This window comes from Aethalodelphis obliquidens, unplaced genomic scaffold (assembly GCF_003676395.1).
Source record: "Aethalodelphis obliquidens isolate GAN/ISIS:26980383/991018 unplaced genomic scaffold, ASM367639v1 scaffold70, whole genome shotgun sequence".
Lineage (NCBI taxonomy): Eukaryota > Metazoa > Chordata > Mammalia > Artiodactyla > Delphinidae > Aethalodelphis > Aethalodelphis obliquidens.
Window position 1 is genome coordinate 8,358,238 of NW_020838014.1, and position 19,931 is coordinate 8,378,168.

Genomic DNA, 19,931 nt, shown 5'->3' on the forward strand with positions numbered 1-19,931 from the left:
GTGATTTCATTTTAGACAAAAATTAAGAGCTGGTTAAAGACTAGTCCAGAATGAAGAAGATTCAGCCACTCAAAGTCTTACTTTCCCCCCTTTATATTCCCTCTTTCAGAAAGTTTTGGCTAGGAAAACATGAGAAACAACTTTGGGGTTTGGGATAGCAGGCTCAATATGAATCAGCAGAATGATGTGGCTTCCAAAAGACTTAACTATATCTGTCATCATTAAAAAACTATAATGTCCTGGAATTTACAACTGTTCTTCCTTGAACTGGTCAGACCACACCCAAAGATATTTTAAAAGTGAATCTGGAGTACATTAAAAGGAGAGAGACAAGAGTGGTTAAGGGGTTTGAAAATGTGCCATTTGAAGTACAGCTAAAGGAGCTGGAGAGGTTTGGCCTGGAGAGGATAAGATTTTGGGGAGATATGGTTCAGATACCTGCAGAGACTCCCCATGGCAGAAGGTTTTATATATTTGCTTAGTATCACTTCAAAGCATTGAACCAGAACCAAGGAGTGAAATTTTGAGGGTTTGCACAATATTAGCTTAACATTAAAAATAAACTTTGGTCAGGCCAGTATGGAGTAGATTCAAGCCTCAGAATAGGGAGAAATCAAATGACTTTTAAGGTTCCTTCTAACAAAAAAGTTCTTTGTACAATTACTAATGTTTAATTAAAACTATTCAAAGTTCTTGTTGAGGGACTTCCCTGGTGGTCCAGTGGCTAAGACTCCACATCCCCAATGCAGGGGGCCTGGGTTTGATCCCTGGTCAGGGAACTAGATCCCACATGACACAACTAAAGATCCAGCATGCTGCAAAGAGGATCCTGCGTAGCACATCTAAGACCTGGCACAGCCAAGTAAATAAATAAATGCTTTTAGAGAGTTCTTATTGAAATTACAGATTCTTCTTCCCTAGTGAAGATCCTCATGGTAGCAGAGAAAAAAGCAGCAATGATGTTAGAGTTGATAGATAAAAAACTTTTCCAAATTTCCCCAAAGTTCTTTCATTTCTTTTTTTTTTTTAATTTTTTGGCTGTGCCCTGGGGCATGTGGGAATCATAGTTCCCCAACTAGGGATCGAACCCACGCCCCCTGCAGCGGAAGCATGGAGTCTTAACCACTGGACTGCCAGGGAAGTCCCAAAGTTCTTTCATTTCTTAATTCCTTTTAATTCTATCCAGTAGATCATGTACTCCTTGAGCACTGGACCAGCAATCCAATGCAAGTAACCCGTTAAGTTGGCTTAATTCCAGTCATATAAAGTGAATCTTTTAACTGGGTTAATTAAGTAAGAGGAAAAAGTTGCATTAAAATAGGCCACAGCATCTTGTATACTTTGAACAACTGAGACTCTTTTCCAGGACCAAGTGAACCATTAAGAGGATTAGGGAAAATGAGTTATTTGGAAGATTACGCATTATGGCTATGGGATTAGGGGATCTTAGGGGAAATACACAAAAAGCCCAGTTTCCTCTGCTAGCAAATCTTAGTGCTAATCCCTCTAGCTTTCTTCTAACACTTGGAAGGAAGGAATCATCAGAGAATCCCTATAACTTTATCAAGTTTCCAAAAGGAACCCTGAGTTTTTTGTTCTACTCTCTGCTTACCAAATCCTTGCTTTCTCATCACTGAATTCTGCTTTCACTGTACCAATTTTAAGACCTTAGAATCAGCTAGTTTCTCCCATTCTTTCAAACCTGCCAAACTCAGCCTGTCCTCTTCCCTGGCCTGTCCTTTACCCACCAAGCCACATTTCCCTTCCTCCTTTGTCCTCTAGAATTACTATTCTCTTGTCAAGAAAATATTCCACACTTTTATAGAACACTGAACCCACTTGCTTACCTTGACAGAAATCTAGTTTTCTTTTGTCTCATTTGTAGCCCTCTCAAGAGCCCTTGCAAGTGTTCCACTTTCATTTAGTAACTTTCTTCCCTTGCAAACCGTATGAAATGATACCAATTCTCCGGATCACAAGGAAGCATTATATCATAGCATGGCATTCACGTTCCTCCACAAATTGGATACAGGCTGCTTTTCAGGCCCATCTTTTGCAGGTCTTTACCATCCATCCTACAATCTTCTAGATGCACTGAATGACTTACCCACTATGCAGCAAACACAACAGGTACTCTTGTACCTTATGTCTTTGCTTCTGTTGCTCTCTCTGCCTGGTATGCCTCCCCTTTACTCGTTATTTGTGTGGAAAAAGCCTGTTTATTTCCTCCCTCTCTTTGTAGTATATTGAAAGCTCTGTAAATAAAAGAATCATGTTTATTTGCCTTTGTCTTCCAAGTCTAGACCAGTGCCTAGCACATGGGAGGTAGCTAATACATCTCTATTCAATGACTGCAAGTTTAGTTTTGGAGGTTTTCTAAACTCTACAGTAGAAAGTTCTTATCTGAGGATCTCAGCTTATGAACTACCTTCTCAATTTCAGGTCATGGTAAAAGGCTGGACTGGACTGAAAGAGCAGAATGGCAGCCACACCTCCTTTCTCTTGTAACATAGTCTTTACATTTAAAGTGCAGGGACTAGTCAGGACTACATAAATACAATCTGACTTAGGTCTCAGAGCCGACTGAAAGACTTAGTTCCACAGAGTTAAAATTCAGGCTCACCCCGTTTGAACCTTGTCTTGGAACCCTTAGGAAATCTCTGAACTTCAGTTCCACACTGTTCTTCAACAACATTTGTCAGCTAACATTTACTGGCCTCTTAGTGTATGCCAGACCCTCTGCTAGGTGCTGGAGATGCAAATATGACCAAATAGAAAATTCCTATCTTTATGGAACTCAGAGTCAAGCAAGGGAGACAAGTAAACAGACATTTAATGTGTTCATTCATTCAGCAGGTATTTACTATATCCTAAACAAGGGTCCAATAACAATGTAGAGGAGCTGGCTATGGGAGCAGAAAGGAATAAGTACCCAATTCTCCCTACAACTGCAAATACACTGTAAAAAAGAAGAGTTTACTAAAAGGACAACGCCATCTTGACCAGAGAAGAGAATAATTAGTAATATTTATGCAAATTTAGAGAAAATGACAAAATAAACCAAGTCCTGAGAACTATAAGGAGTTCAGAATTCTGGAGAATAAAGTATTATAGGAATTAAAGAAAATGAAGCTGGAGATATTTATAGAGGCAAAACCAAGAAAAATCCTTAGGTGCCATGCAAGAAGTTCACATTCAATGTAGGCAACAGAGAACAATTGAAGGATTAACTGGCAGAGGGGGAGTCAAATCAGATTTCTAATTCAGAAGATGTGTTAGAGGGAAATGAAATGGGAAATAGGTCAGCTGCGAGCCTGTGACAAAAGTCCAAGAAAGGCGTAATGAGGGCTTTAAACTAAGGTAAAGGACTACAAGGAGACAAATTTGAATGAAATTTCATTGGTGAATTTGAAAAGATTTGGATGGAATGTATGTTGGAGATGAAAGCGAGAAAAAGAATCTGCTCAGGGCTGTGGCCATTGATGTAAACTGGTAATATAAGAGGAGGAGCAAGATAGGAAGGAGGGAGATACACATGGTAAAAATGACATGTGCCTGAACGAGGAAACATTGCAACAACAGTATCAATGAATTAAGAACTGCACCACCGGATACAGTACACATCTTTATATATTCCTATCTATTTACCTATCTAATTTATAGTGATTTTTTCTTTGGTTGGGTTTTTGTTTTGTTTTGTTTTTTGGATGAATTGGCTGTGTCACAGGCAAGAAATGACCTCCTCCTCCATAATGTTTCTACTTAAGAGAAGTAAAAATTACGGTGGTTCTATGAGAAATAATTTGGAAATCAACTCTCAAACTGTGTTTCATGAGCGTCTTAAGACCTGTGATTAACTTCAAATGAAGCATTTCAGTGATTCCTCATTGAGTTATGAACATACGTAATAATTCCCAGGCTAAAATGAAAAGAACACATGGCAAAACACAAAAGGCTATTTCTTGAGTGTTGAATTTGAGTCTCATGTTTTAAGAGGGACACACCAGGATAGTTACTAGAGTGTGCCTAGAGAAGGGTAACCAATGTGGCAGAAAATGTGAAACCTGTTATATGGGGAACTGTTAAGGCTTTAAGGCTGATAATGGGAAGACTTAAAGAAGTTATGACAGTTGTTCTCAAATGGTGCAAACGCTGTCATTATTTAATACTAGACTCCTTGGCCCCAGAAGGCAGAGCTAAGTCCACTGGTGCCAGTTGCATGGAGCCAGGTTCTGGGGTCAATGAAAAGAATAATGTTCCAGCAAGTAGAGCAGCCAAACAATTAAATCATCTCCTCAGGTGATGAGATCCCCATCACCAGAGATATTTAAGGAGGAATGAGATAACCACTTGAGAGTACTTGTACAGAGGATTGTATTAGGTAAGATATATTCCCATTCTAAAATTACACATTCCAGAATTTTGTGGAATAACACTTTAGAGTTGGGTGTGGCTAAAGTTTTCTACATGGCATAGTGCCTGTAAATCCGGGCATAAAGCTAATCATTTAAATTGAGAGTTGTCTATGTCAACTTAAATACTATTCTACCTTTGTCTAGCCATGTCCTTGGTGTTAAATTCCTGCTACTGGAACTGTTCATTGGTGCTTAAATTTATCTGTTAAGATTGGGTATTATGAGTTGCCCTTGACCTTACCCCTCACTCTCAGTAAATAAAAAATTTAGAAGGTAAGGCTTATCTTCCATGGAACTGTAGGCATACAACAGGACTGAGAGTTTACTTTTACTTCCTTCTCCCTGTGGTATAAAGCCTCTTTGTTAATAAGAGTACAAGTACAGGGGTGTTTCCCATATTCCCCCCGCCCTTTTACTTTGTACCTCATTTTCCATATACTTTTAAGGCCATTTATCATTTCCTCATGTCCATATTTCATTTCCCAATTGAAAGACTATGTTAGGGAGGAGGCAGCTTTTGGTTGGAAAGCAGATTAGGAGAAATACCTTACAAAGACAAAGTAGAAAAGAGTAAACTACTGAGGTTAATGATTATATTCTGGTGGTGGTAGGGTAAGGTGATCAAGCGAAGGTGTAACCTCCTTGGTACAGACAACTAGCCTGTATTCCTTTGAATTTTCCATAGCATGGTAATTGTTAATAGGGTTAGTGTTCATACTGAGGTAATTTTAATTTTACACTTAAAAATTTGATTTTTCTCTTTAGGGATAAAGACATTGCCCTCACAAAATGAAATGATAAAAGAAATAGCTAAGGTTCGAGAGGATATGGCCAAAAGGTAAGAATTCTCCTAGGAAGATAGGTGGTTATTTTTTCCCACTTCTTTCTTAATAAGAGCAATGTTGTATTTGTATTCATTGTCCTCATGTCTGTTTAAGGATTTAGAGTATATTTTGAAGGAAAAGGAAATAATAGTTTGTGACAATAGAATAGAGAAATACCACCAAGTGGTTTGAATATGGATGGGAAAGGAGAGAAAAGCTTAAGAAAATTCTATGTTTAGGGCCTAAAAGAAAAGTCAAGTAGGAAAAAGCACATGGAGAGAAAACCAGGTATATTATTTTGGCAAGGATTACTTGAAGGACTGTTAGAGCTGCCAGAGAAAGGAAAGGCAGTGATGAATTAATGAGAGGTAGATATGGTTAAATTACAAATCAGTAGGTAGATTTACAAATCTGCAGAGGCCACTTTGCTGGCTGTCATGTGACAGCATACCCAGGTCACATTGGCTCTTGGTATGAGTAATCTATAGGATCTGGGAAGGTGGTACCATCAGCCAGTATTTTAGTGCTTGGGTGGACACATTTAGCAATCTGAATTTCAGAACTTGTGCTTATTCACTGGTGATCTTTATTTGAACAAAGTTGATGTTGATGAAGTTCCTAAATTTTTGTGGAAAAGTCAGAGGCACAATCATCCCACGCCCAAAGACGTGGTTTTCTTCAATTGATTATGCCAGCATAACTCTCCCTTCTGCAAGGAGGAGAAAGCACTTTTTTATTTAACCCTGATACCCTTTCTAGGTGCTCTCCTATTTTCCTCCTTCCTTTCACTCCCAAACTTCTACAATATATAATCTACATTATATATATTGACTTGTAATCCTTTCCTCTTTGTTCTCAGCTTATCTATTTCTTCCACATCCTTCAAGGACTTATCATAGCTCGATTTTAACTACCCTCTTCTACATTTCTATTTAGGAGTCTAATACCACATGATTTACCAAAAGTCTTACATTCTTCTCTGTTTCATGTGTATCTATCTTATCGAGTCCAGTGGACTATAAGGCCCTTAAGGATAGAGACAGTGTCTTTCTTCACTATTTTCTGCAGCTCCTAGCTCAATATTGAGCCAAGAGCAGATAGGAAGCATTGATTAATTGATGGAGTGACTGAATTGTTAATAGGCATGGCTTCTGTCTTCTCTGCTTCAGGTACGTGGACAGCCAACGCCATACCATTCAGGGAGACTATATAGATACCATGGACGAGCTTGCTGACCTGGTGGGCGTCAGGCCCAATCTGCTGTCCCTGGCCTTCACTGACCCCAAATTGGCATTACAGTTATTTTGGGGACCCTGTACTCCAATCCAGTATCGGCTACACGGCCCTGGAAAGTGGGATGGAGCTCGAAAAGCTATCCTCACCACAGAAGATCGTATCAGGAAGCCGCTAATGACAAGAGTAACTGAAAGCAACAATTCCACAACTTCAACAATAACAATGGCCAGGTTTATGCTGGCTGTGGCTTTCTTTGCTATAATTATGACCTATTTTTAGCTGTTCCATTGTCACTGTCCCAGTTTTCTTTGAAAGCTAGATCTGGAGATGCCTTCAGAACCTGACAAGATTGAACAACTCTCAGCTTCACATTGCCCAGAAATCTACTTTTATTTCTCTTTCCAAAGCATTAATCCTTTTTTCCTCTTTTCCCTACAGTGAAATCTCAGCTTTTCATTTGTACTGACTTACCTCCCTTACTCTTATGACCCATCACTTTTTCCTTCCAGTAATTCCTGGACTGTGAGCTCAGGTACTCTGTTAGTCATCTTTGTTTGTCCTTAGCAGAGTTCCTGACATGTGGTAGGTGCTTTCTTTTCTTTTTTTTTGACATGTTTATTGGAGTATAAATGCTTTACAATATTGTGTTAATTTCTGCTGTACGACAAAGTGAGTCAGCTATGTGTATACATATATCCCCATATCCCCTCCCTCTTCAGCTTCCCTCCCACCCTCCCTATCCCATCCCTCTAGGTCATCACAAAGCATTGAGCTGATCTCCCTGTGCTATGCAGCAGCTTCCCACTAGCCATCCACTTTACATTTGGTAGTGTATATATGTCAATGCTACTCTCTCACTTCATCCCAGCTTCCTCTTCCCCGCTGTGTCCTCAAGTCCGTTCTCTAAGTCTGCATCTTTATTCCTGCCCTGCCCCTAGGTTCATCTGTACCACTTTTTTAAATCGCATATATATGCGTTAGCATACAGTATTTTTTTTCTCTTTCTGACTTACTTCACTCTGTATGACAGATTCTAGGTCCATGCACCTCAGCACAAATAACTCAATTTCGTTCCTTTTTATGGCTGAGTAATATTCCAATATATATATATGTGCCACATCTTCTTTATCCATTCATCTGTTAATGGACACTTAGGTTGGTTCCATGTCCTGGCTATTGTAAATAGTGCTGCAATGAACATTGTGGTACATGACTCTTTTTGAATTATGGTTTTCTCAGGGTATATGCCCAGTAGTGGGATTGCTGGGTCATATGGTAGTTCTATTTGTAGTTTTTTAAGGAACCTACATACTGTTCTCAATAGTGGATCTATCAATTTACATTCCCACCAACAGTGCAAGAGGGTTCCCTTTTCTCCACACCCTCTCCAGCATTTATTGTTAATAGATTTTTTGCTGATGGCCATTCTGACCAGTGTGAGGTGATACCTCATTTTGGTTTTGACTTGCATTTCTCTAATGATTAGTAACGTTGAGCATATTTTCATGTATCTGTTAGCTATCTGTATGTCCTCTTTAGAGAAATGTCTATCTAGGTCTTCTGCCCATTTTTGGATTGGGTTGTTTGTTTTTATGATATTGAGCTGCATGAGCTGATTGTATATTTTGGAGATTAATCCTTTGTCAGTTGCTTCGTTTGCAAATATTTTCTCCCATTCTGAGGGTTGTCTTTTCATCTTGTTTATGGTTTCCTTTGCTGTGCAAAAGCTTTGAAGTTTCATTAGGTCCCATTTGTTTATTTTTGTTTTTATTTCCCTTATTCTAGGAGGTGGGTCAAAAAGGATCTTGCTGTGATTTATGTCATAGAGTGTTCTCCCTATGTTTTCCTCTAAGTGTTTTATAGTGTCTGGCCTTACATTTAGGTCTTTAATTCATTTTGACTTTATTTTTGTATCTGGAGTTAGGGTGTGTTCTAATTTCATTCTTTTACATGTAGCTGTCCAGTTTTCCCAGCACTCCTTATTGAAGAGGCTGTGTTTTCTCCATTGTATATTCTTGTCTCCTTTATCAAAGACAAGGTGACCCTATGTGCATGGGTCTATCTCTGGGCTTTCTATCCTTTTCTATTGATCTATATTTCTGTTTTGGTGCCAGTACCATACTATCTTGATTACTGTAGCTTTGTAGTATAGTCTGAAGCCAGGAAGCCTGATTCCTCCGGGTCTGTTTTTCTTTCTCAAGATTGCTTTGGCTATTTGGGGTATTTTGTGCTTCCATACAAAATTGTGGAATTTTTTGTTCTAGTTCTGTGAAAAATGCCACTGGTAATTTGATAAGGATTGCATTGAATCTGTAGATCGCTTTGGGTAGTATAGTTATTTTCACAATATTGATTCTTCCAATCCAGGAGCATGGTATACCTCTCCATCTGTTTATGTTATCTTTGATTTCTTTCATCAGTGTTTTATAGTTTTCTGAGTACAGAACTTTTGCCTCCTGAGGTAGGTTTATTCCTAGGTATTTTATTTTTTTTTGTTGCGATGGTAAATCGGATTGTTTCCTCAATTTCTCTTTCTGATCTTTTGTTGTTAGTGTATAGGAGTGTAAGAGATTTCTGTGCATTAATTTTGTATCCTGCAACCTTACCAAATTCATTGATTAGCTCTAGTAGTTTTCCGGTGACATCCTTAGAATTTTCTATGTATAGTATCATGTCATTGGCAAACAGTCACAGTTTTACTTCTTTTCCAATTTGTATGCCTTTTATTTCTTTTTCTTCTCTGATTGCTGTGGCTAGGACTCCCAATACTATGTTGAATAATAGTGGCAAGAGTGGACTTTCTTGTCTTGTTCCTGATCTTAGAGGAAATGCTTTCAGTTTTTCACCATTGAGAATGATGTCTTCTGTGGGTTTGTCATATATGGTCTTTATTATGTTGAGGTACGTTCCCTCTATGCCCACTTTCTGGAGTTTTTGTCATAAATGGGTGTTGAATTCTGCCAAAAGCTTTTTCTGCATTTATTGAGATAATCATATGGTTTTTATTCCTTAATTTATTAATATGGTGTATCACATTGATTGTTTTATGTATATTGAAGAATCCTTGGATCCCTGGGATAAATCCCACTTGATCATGGTGTATGATTCTTTTAATGTGCTGTTGGATTCTGTTTGCTAATATTTTGTTGAGGATTTTTGCATCTATGTTCATCAGTGATATTGGTCTCTAATTTTCTTTTTTTGTGATATGTTTGTTTGGTTTTGGTATCAGGGTGATGGCGGCCCTCATAGAATAATTTGGGAGTGTTCCTCTCTCCACAATTTTTCGGAAGAGTTTGAAAAGGATAGGTGTTAACTCTTCTCTAAGTGTCTTAGAGAATTCTCCTGTGAAGCCATCTGTTCCTAGACTTTTGTTTGTTGGAATATTTTTAATTACAGTTTCAATTTCATAACCTGTGATTGGTCTGTTTATGTTTTCTAATTCTTCCTGGTTCAATCTTGGAAAATTGTACTTTTCCAGGAATTTGTCCATTTCTTCCAGGTTGTCCATTTTATTGGCATAGAGTTGCTTGTAGTAGTCTCTTATAATCTTTTGTATTTCTGTGGTGTCAGTTGTAATCTCTCCCTTTTCATTTCTAATTTTATTGATTTGAGTCCTCTCCCTTTTTTTCTTGATAAGTCTGGCTAAAGGTTTAACAGTTTTGTTTATCTTCTCAAAGAACCAGTTTTTAGTTTTATTGATCTTTGCTATTGTTTTCTTTGTTTCTATTTCATTTATTTTTGCTCTGATCTTATGATTTCTTTCCTTCTGCTAATTTTGGGTTTTCTTTGTTCTTTTTCTAGTTGCTTTAGGTGTAAGGTTAGATTGTTTATTTTAGATTCTTCTTGTTTCTTGAGGTGAGCTTGAATTGCTATGAACTTCCCTGTTACAACTGCTTAAGCTGTGTCCCATAGGTTTGGGATCATTGTGTTTTCATTGCCATTTGTTTCTAGGTATTTTTTGATTTCTTCTTTGATTTCTTCATTGATCTCTTGGTTATTTAGCAGCACACTGTTTAGCCTCCATGTATTTGTCTTTTACTGTTCTTTTTCCTGTAATTGATTTCTAATCTCATAGCATTGTGGTCAGAAAACATGCTTGATACAATTTCAATTTTCTTAAATTTTCCAAGGCTTGATTAGTGATCTATTCTGGAGATCATTCCAGGTGCACCTCAGAAGAAAGTGTATTTTCCCACTTTCAGGTGGAATGTCCTAAGAATATCAATTAGGTCTCTTTGGTCTATTGTGTCTTTTAAAACTTGTGTTTCCTTATTTATTTTCTCTCTGGATGATCTGCCTATTGGTGTAAGTGGGGTGTTAAAATCCCCCACTACTATTGTGTTACTGTTGATTTCCCTTTATGGCTGTTAATATTTGCCTTATGTATTGAGGTACTCCTATGTTGGGTGCATAAATATTTATAGTTGTTACGTTTTCTTCTTGGATTGATCGCTTGATCATGATGTAGTGTCCTTCCTTATCTCTTGTAACAGTCTTTATTTTAAAACTATTTTATCTTATATAAGTATAGCTACTCCAGCTTTCTTTTGATTTCCATTGGCATGCAATATATTTTTCCATCCCCTCACTTTCAGTCTATATGTGTCCCTAGATCTGAAGTGGGTTTCTTGTAGACAGCATATATAAGGCTCTTGTTTTTGTATCCATTCAGCCAGTCTGTCTTTTGGTTGGAGCATTTAATCCATTTACATTCAAGGTTATTATCAATATGGATGTTCCTATTACCATTTTCTTAATTGATTTGGGTTTGTTTTTGTGGGTCTTTTTCTTTAGTGTTTCCGCTTAGAGAAGTTCCTTTAGCATTTTGTTGTAAAGCTGGTTTGGTGGTGCTGAATTCCCTTAGCTTTTGCTTGTCTGTAAAGCTTTTGATTTCTCTGTCAAATCTGAATGAGATCCTTGGCAGGTAGACTAATCTTGGTTGTCAGTTTTTCTCTTTCATCACTTTAAATATGTCCTACCAGTCCCTTCTGGCTTGCAGAGTTTCTGCTGAAAGATCATCTGTTAATCTTATGGGGATTCCTTTTTATGTTATTTGTTGATTTTCCCATGTTGCTTTCAATATTTTTTCTTTGTATTTAATTTTTAATAGTTTGATTAATATGTGTGTCAGCGTGTTTCTCTTTGGGTTCATCCTGTATGGGACTCTCTGCACTTCCTGGACTTGATTGACTATTTCCTTTCCCGTGTTATGTAAGTTTTTGACTATAATCTATTCAAATATTTTCTCACTTTATTTTTCTCTTCTTCTTCTGGGACCCCTCTAATTCAAATGTTGGTGTGTTTAATATGGTCCCAGAGGTCTCTGAGACTGTTGTCAGTTCTTTTCATTCTTTTTTCTGCTCCCTGCTGTTATTTCCACCATTTTATCTTCCAGCTCACTTATCCGTTCTTCTGCCTCAGTTATTCTGCTATTGATTCCTTCTAGAGTATTTTTAATTTCAGTTATTGTATTGTTCATCACTGTTTGTTTGCTCTATAGTTCTTCTAGATCCTTGTTAAATGTTTCTTGTATTTTCTCCATTATTTTTCTGAGATTTTGGATCATCTTAAATATCATTGCTCTGAACTCTTTTTCAGGTAGGTTGCCTATTTCATCTTCATTTATTTGGTCTTGTAGGTTTTTACCTTGCTACTTTGTCTGCAACATATCTTTTGTCATATATTTTTTTTATTGGTGGGGCATATTCCAGTGTCACTGGTTGTTTGGCCTGCAGCATCCAGCACTGGAGTTTGCAGGCAGTTGGATAGAGCCGGGTCTTGGTGCCAAGATGAGGACCTTTGGGAGGTCTCACTCCGATTAATATTCCCTGGGGTCTGAGGATCCTTGTTAGTCCAGCGGTTTGGATTCAGAGCTCCCACCACAGGAGCTCAGGCCCAACCTCCGGCCTGGGAACCAAGATCCCGCAAAACATGTGGCATGGTTAAAAAAAAAAAAGAGAGAGAGAGAAAAGAAGGAACAGTACAATAACAATGAATAAAAAACAAAATAAAATTAGAAAGATAAAAAATGTATTAGGAAAAATAAAAATATAATTGAAACAACTGCAACAAGGTAAAACAAAACCACAACAGAAAAAAGAAAGAAAATAAAGGGGAGGAACAAGCCAAAAAGAGCAGAACAATAACAAAGTATAAAGAATAAAATAAAATAAGAAAAATAAAAGATTTATTAGAAAAAATAAAAATATAAATGAATCAACAACAAGGTAAAACAGAAACCCAATCTAAAAGAGGAAAAAGAAAAAGAAAAAAAAAAAGCCTTGGCTATGGGGGTCAGAGTTTAGGCAGGGGTGTAACTTAGGCAGTGGTGGGGGTGACTTTTGAGCATGGGGCAGGGCCTAGTCAGGGTTACGTTCAAGCGTGGGGTGGAGCCCTGCTTAGGACCTGCCCATGAAATGGGAGAGGTAGCACCTCCAAAGAAGGGCCCTCGGAATGTGGAGTTCTGGAGTTTGGAGGTACGGCCGTGGGTGAGGGCGTGTGGATGGGGTTTAGGCCCAGCGTGGTTGGAGGGGCTCTCAGAGGGGCTCTCCAAGTGTAGAGGTAGGGCCCTGGGGGGGGTGTGGGGGCGGGGCTCGGGCTCTCTGCGGCAGGAGGGAGGCTCCGAGGGAAGAGGATTAGGCCAGGGAGCTCCCCGGTACCCAAGTGCACAGGGAAAACACTGGCCAGGTTCCCTTCCATTCCTCCACGCCCCCCCTCCCTGGGTCTCCCCCAGGCTCTCCCCCATCCCCACTTGACCCCTAACCGTGGGTGGGTCCCACTGGGTGTAGGACTCCTCCCTTCCCCCAGCCACCCCTTAGGGGTGCCAGTTCTGTAGGTCTGGCCTTTACTTTTGCTCCCCTTTCCCTCCCTCCCACTCCCTCAGGACCCGCATGGCTGGAGGGGGCCTCAGTGTGCAGAGGATCAGGCCTGGGATCTCAGCAGGCTCCCGGGAGCCCAAGTGGGCAGGGGAAACCTGGGTATGCTTCCTTTTGCTCCTCTGCCCTCCCAATGACCAATTTTCCCCTGCAGGAGTGGGATCCCTTCCCTTCCCCCAGCCACCCCTCAGGAGTGCCAGTCCCGTCCCGCCTCCACTTCTCCTCCCCCCTCACACGCCACATGCCTCACATCCTACCCGGTGGCTGGGGGTTCCTCCTATCCTCTTAGGTGTCCATGGTCCCCCACCAGTACCTGGTAGGTGCCTTAGTTGTGCAGAGATGTGAATTCTGCGTCCTCCTGGTCCGTCATCTTGACCCTGCCCTTGTGGTAGGTGCTTAATAAATGTTTGCTGTCATTTATCAAATATTATGGTGGGGAGCATAAGCCAATATCTACATAAGAAATGGGTGACTCCATGTAACTGTGCTTCTGACAGTATTTGGTTTTCTACTGGAAGTTTAATCTTTTATTTGTTTTTAATATTGTAACTAAATGTATTTTTCCTGAGAGATAAAGGAAATAATGGATTTATAACAGTTGTATATATCTAGGGTAAGATATACAGATACTTAAACACTTTGTTTCACTAGCTGTTCACTAGGGTGTCTGATACCTTGTCATTTTCACTCTTTTCCTCCAAGCAAAACATCTCTATTTTCTCAATGAAGAAACTACCTTCAACTTTCTAGGCTCATGGATCATTCTAAAATCTACCAGCTGCCAACATGTTCAACTTAGCTGGAAAACTTGGGATTTTAAATGAGCTGTCCAGTCTTTTTTGATCTCTTAGTTCCCATATTAGGATACAAGACTTTATCTTAGAACTGTGATAAGTAGTCATCAACTGCTGGTGTGGCCTACAAATGCGATTGGATTTTCTCCTCCCAACTCCTACTTTCTCCCCTCCTAACCCTCCCACACAGAGAGTCTAAGTAATAAGTATTCAAAGAAGTCATTTATGTAATAAATTAGAATTGATAACAACTACATATAGGGGTATTCTGCTTATAATGGTTCTTCTTATGTTGCACACTGTAGTTATGAAAAACAAAGCAAAGGAAATGAAAACCAGGGCCTCCAGTTTATGTCCAAGTGCTGCTGTTGATTCTGTTTTCCCATCCCTAGTTTTGCTCTCTTCTTGTCTGTCAGAGTAGTTAACTAAATGTTAGATGTCTGGCACACCTAATTTCATGAAGAAAGGAACTGGATGTACCAGCCAAGTGTGTTCATAAATAAGTTGTGATGTAATACATTTGGGATTGCTACCTATTGCTTAACCAAAAAATAAATTTGAACAACTGGAAGAACAACATTAGAAATCATTATCTTTCCCAATGTACAATAAACAAGAGAACCAGAAATGTGAGAACTACAACTTCCTCCTAATCGTGTAACTATTTGTACAATTCCTTGCTATTTCACCTAATTTCACCTGTGGAAATGCTTTTTGAGAATTAGAAGGTCTTTTTTCTTCCATAATCCTTGTGATACTGGGGATTTATCCTCTATTGAAATGGACCTAGTATCTTTTAATCTGCAGACTCTTCTAATTCAAAGGTAAATTGAAAGCTGCTTCTTTTTCATTTCCTTCTTTTAACAAATAAATTTGCCTCTTTCAGCATGTAAGTCTGTTGAATTAAAGTCCTTTGATAATGTAATTCCTAGTTATCAGCAATAAGTACCCCAGTTTCCTCTTTAAATAAAAAGCATGTAATTCTAAGTTCACTGATGCTCTCATTTTACTTATAATATGAAAGGTTACCAAAAAAAAAAAAATCATTGGTTAAATTCTAATCCAAGCTAAAAGTAGGATGTGAATAGGAAAGTGAACTCAAAAGAATTCAAGATACAAAGCCCTAGCTTTGGTGAATATGTATTAATATTCATCAATTTACCATATCTTGCTTTTGTAATTATATTAAAAGGTTGTATCATTTTCCCAATTATATTATACAGAAAAATGCTTTCTTGTAGTGCCAGAAAGTAAGGAAGGGCTCAAAAAGCAAACTATGGGGGGGTATGTCACAGGGACACAGGAACCAACTGAAAGTGGTCCCAATGGCCAAAGCTGGAACAATTTGAACAACAATATAAATAGCCTAGCATTGGATTATAATATAAAGTATAAAAAATACCCATCAGTCCATAATGGTGTAAATAAGTGATTGAATAATAAGTGAGGTAGAATAGAGAAAAATTCCATATGGAAGAATTTCAAACAATTTACCTAAATACTCTGCCCTCCAGGAGTTGGAGCATAACTCCCCATTCCTTAAGTGTAGGCTGCATAGAGTGACTTCCTTCCAAAGAGCGGTAAAGGGAGAAAAATAACTTTACAGTGGAGAAATCTGACAAACACTACCTCGGCTGGGTGATCAAGATTAACATCAACAGTAAAGTCATGTGGATAGTATGTACTCTTGATATGATGTGATGAGAAGGGTACTTTGCCTCTGTGGTCTTCCTCCCTAAAACCATAACCCAGTCTAACCATGAAGAAAAAATCTGACAAACCCAGATTCAGGAATATCTTACAAAATACCTGACCATCTCAAAACTGAAGCTCATCAAAAAAAAGGAAGATCTGAGAAATTGTCATAGTACAGAGGAGCCTAAGGAGACCTGATGTCTAAATGTAATGTATCTTGGATGGGATCTTGGAACATAGAAAGACATTAAGTAAAAATGGAAGAAATATTAATAAAGTATGGATTCTAGTTAATAACAATGTACTGAATGGTTTATTGGTTGTGACAAATGTAGCACTGTAATGTAAGATGTTACCAATAAAATAAATTGTGTGTGGGATATACAGGAACTCTGTACTATCTTCCCAATTTTTCTTAAATCTAAAACTATTCTAAAATTTTAAAATTATTTTTTAAAAAAAGTATTCTTTTGGTTCAGGATTTGACCCAGAGGCTTAGTCTAGTGGAATTTTCTCAGAGGAGGAAGAATATTGGATAGTACCATTCATTTAAATTACTATCTTTTCCCTTGATTACTCTACAAATTAAGTTCTTCTAATAAAGCATACTATTACTTACTATAGCAATTTTGTTCCTTTGTTGAATAAGTATAGACTACAGTTGTAGAGAGGAGAAAATGGTAATATGAGGTCAAAAGACACATTTTCTTGAAATACTTAGGTAAGTTCTTTCTTATAGCTGAGCACATTAAGCCAATAGTCTCCACTAGCAAAATGTATGGTATATTAATAACAAGTACATTCATAAATGAGATAATTTTACTCAATACTGGATCTGTGCATGGTTACTTTTGTCAGTAGTAATATAATGTATAATACTATACAAACATCCTCCAGGCTGTCTACTTGGAATTTCCCAAAGTGCTGTGTTTTTCCATGCTTCTACACACATTCTCATGCTGTTCCCTCCTCTTGTTACATTTTCCACTTGCCCAACCTATTTCACCTTCAAGATTCACGTAATCTGTTACCTATTCCAGAAATCTCCAGGATGAAATAGGTGACCTATCTTTATGCTTCACACCACACCTGGTATATTGCTCAATTATATTTGGCGACTATCATTGTCACACTATAGAATATCAATTGTTTCTCTCACCTAGTTCCTCCTTGAAATAGTAAACTCTTTTGATGAAGATACTTTGTAATTAATCTGTATGTTCCTAGTGCCTAATATAGTACCTGAAACACAGTAAGACCTCAGTAAATTAATGATTAATTACATGAATAAGTTAAACATGGGAGATAAAAGTATGGATGAGTTTTTAAAGGAGTAAATAAAATGGTGAATAATACTTCACTATTTTATTAAAAAGTGATTAAGAAGATTATGGGATGCTTAACATTTTGAAATGTCTGTGGGGCAAGCATGTTCTTCCAGAAAATATTCTGGGATAGATCATTGCTCTGAGTCAGTATGTCATCGCTAATATTGTTTGGTTTGAAACACAAGTGACATGTCCTATCCATATCTTATTTCCTCAGTCAAACACAGGATGTTAAACGGCAATATTTTAGTGCGGGAACGAAGGTGGGGTGCGTGTCTTCCTCGATCCTCCTTGCTGCCTTGGTCCTCATTGCTGTTTCTCCCTGCTTTCTCAAATTCCCCAGCTTCTTTAAAGCACCCACTACCTCTCCTGTTTGAAATTATTTACGGACCTCCCGTTTACTCCTCTTCATTCAGTGAAGATTTTAGCACCAAGCTTTCCCCCTCTCTCTATATATAACTACTCCTGTAGTTAATTTTTTCAGCAGTTTTGTAAATCTCAATTTTTTTATTGATATATAATTGACATATAACATTATATTAGTTTCAGGTGTACAATATAATGATTTCTATATATATTATGAAATGATCACCACAGTAAATCTAGTTTACATCTATGGCCACAAATAGTTAACAAATTTTTTTCTTATGATGAGAACTTTAAAGATCTACTCTCTTAGCAACTTTCAAATATACAGTACAGTATTGTTAACTGTAGTCACCATGCTGTACATTATATCCCCAGGACTTGTTTATCTTATAACTGGAAGTATTTACCTTTTGACCCCCTTCACCCATTTTGCCCACCCCCCGCCTCTGCCGACCACCAATCTGTTCTGTGCATCAATGAGTTCAGGTGCTTTGTTCTGTTTTTTAGATTCCACATAGAAGTGAGATCATACAATATTTCTCTTTCTCTGTCTTACTTATTTCACTTAGCATAATGCCTTCAAGGTCCATCCATGTTGCTGCAAAGGCAGGATTTCCTTCATTTCTTTGCTGAATAATATACCATTGTGTATATACACCACATATTCTTTATCTATTTCTCCACTGATAGACACTCAGGTTGTTTCCATGTTTTGGCTGTTGTGAATAATGCTGCCATGAACATGGATGTGCAGCATTATTCTGTAGTTCACATCTGTGTAGGTAATACTTTCACCAACCCAATGTATTAGTTAGGATTAGATTCCAGTGCATATAATAGAAAAACCCAAAGTAACAATGGATTAAACAAGGTTTAAGTTTATTTCCCTCTCATACGAAAAACTCTAGAGGAAGATAGTCCTGAAATGGTGTAACAGCTCCACAGCATCTCTTTCTGCTCCACTATCAGCATATGGCTTCTACCTTATGGTCCAAGATGGCTGCTGGAGCTCCAGCCATTATATGGACATTCTACACAGAGGGAAAGAGAAATATAGAAGCCCACACCCCTTTTCTTTTAAGGAAAATTACTAGAAGTTCCATATAACATTTCCACTTAGATCTCATTGTAAGTATTTAGTCACATATATCTAGCTACCAGGGAGCCTAGGAAATGTGTCTTTATACAGAGAGGCAGTGTGTCCAGGTAAAATCAAGGCTCTTGTTATTAAGGAGGACGGGAGAATGAGTATGAGTGTTGAGGTAGGCCTTTACCACCTGGCCTCTCCCTTCAGTAACCTTCTCATTCCAATGATTTTATAATCTACCTATGTCATTACCACTAAAATCTGGATTTCAAGCAACCCACTCTCCAAAACCGTCTCTTATCTTTTCAGCACATTCACTCCATTACTCTAACTCCACAGTTTCTTTGTTATTTTTTTCTTTTTTGTGGTACGCGGGCCTCTCACTGTTGTGGCCTCTCCCGTTGCGGAGCACAGGCTCCGGAGGCGCAGGCTCAGCGGCCATGGCTCACGGGCCCAGCCACTCTGCGGCATGTGGGATCTTCCCAGACCGGGGCATGAACCCGTGTCCCCTGCATCGGCAGGTGGACTCTCAACCACTGCACCACCAGGGAAGCCCCTCCACAGTTTTTTGACTCCACTTCATGCCCTCCATCAACCTGCTCTATCTTCACTTCCTAGCCCACCTGGTCTATAAGCCATGGCCCAACATTATAATCATACCCTACCATGCACTCTCAATTCCTTTGCCCTTTCCTCCATACTTGCTTGGCTAAACATTACCTTTGGTTATGTGCCTGCACTAAAACACAAATATGGCAAGAGAAAAATATCACTATGCTCATTTGACGTCTTAAATTCATGAACACTAAACCTTGCTTCTTTTTTCTCTAAGAAAGTAGAAATAGTCAGAAGACTTTCACATCTTTCCACTCTGTGCCCAAGGTCTGTAATGAGGGCTAGTCACACAGGCACCCTCTGTCAGCACATATCAAATTCCAGACTCCCAGAAGGAGAGCAGGTGTTCAGTATAAACCACACGGTAACACAGTGTAGGCACAGCGTAGGCACAGCAAACTCTTATCAGTTAGGGTGGTAAGAACCCTCCCCAAATCCAAATTCCCAGACACCAGCCATTGGCCAAAGATGCAAGGTGGCCTTTCGAAGGATAAGCAATCTCAGGCCTGGAGTTATGCTCCACCTCCTTGAGAAGGCAATACATACATAAATGTGGAATTTTTCTGTATAGGAGATTTGTTCCCCATATTCTGGTTGGTTTTAATTCTTTATTTTTGGAGATATGGGAAGCACTATTATGGTTCCAAGAGTCAGCTACCTCTTTCCTCACACTGCCTTTTATTAGGGATC

At 38.6% G+C, this 19,931-nt stretch overlaps 1 protein-coding gene across 1 annotated transcript in view; it reads left to right on the forward strand.

Moving 5' to 3' along the window:
- Positions 1–6,896, forward strand: part of LOC113611789 (dimethylaniline monooxygenase [N-oxide-forming] 5-like) — a 29,361-nt gene extending 22,465 nt beyond the window's left edge. Inside the window, exons 7-8 of the mRNA XM_027091150.1 lie at positions 5,181–5,253; positions 6,409–6,896. Coding sequence (XP_026946951.1) covers positions 5,181–5,253; positions 6,409–6,754 — 419 coding nt within the window. The 3' untranslated portion in view covers positions 6,755–6,896. The remainder of the gene's footprint in view (positions 1–5,180; positions 5,254–6,408) is intronic.
- Positions 6,897–19,931: the final 13,035 nt, after the last annotated feature.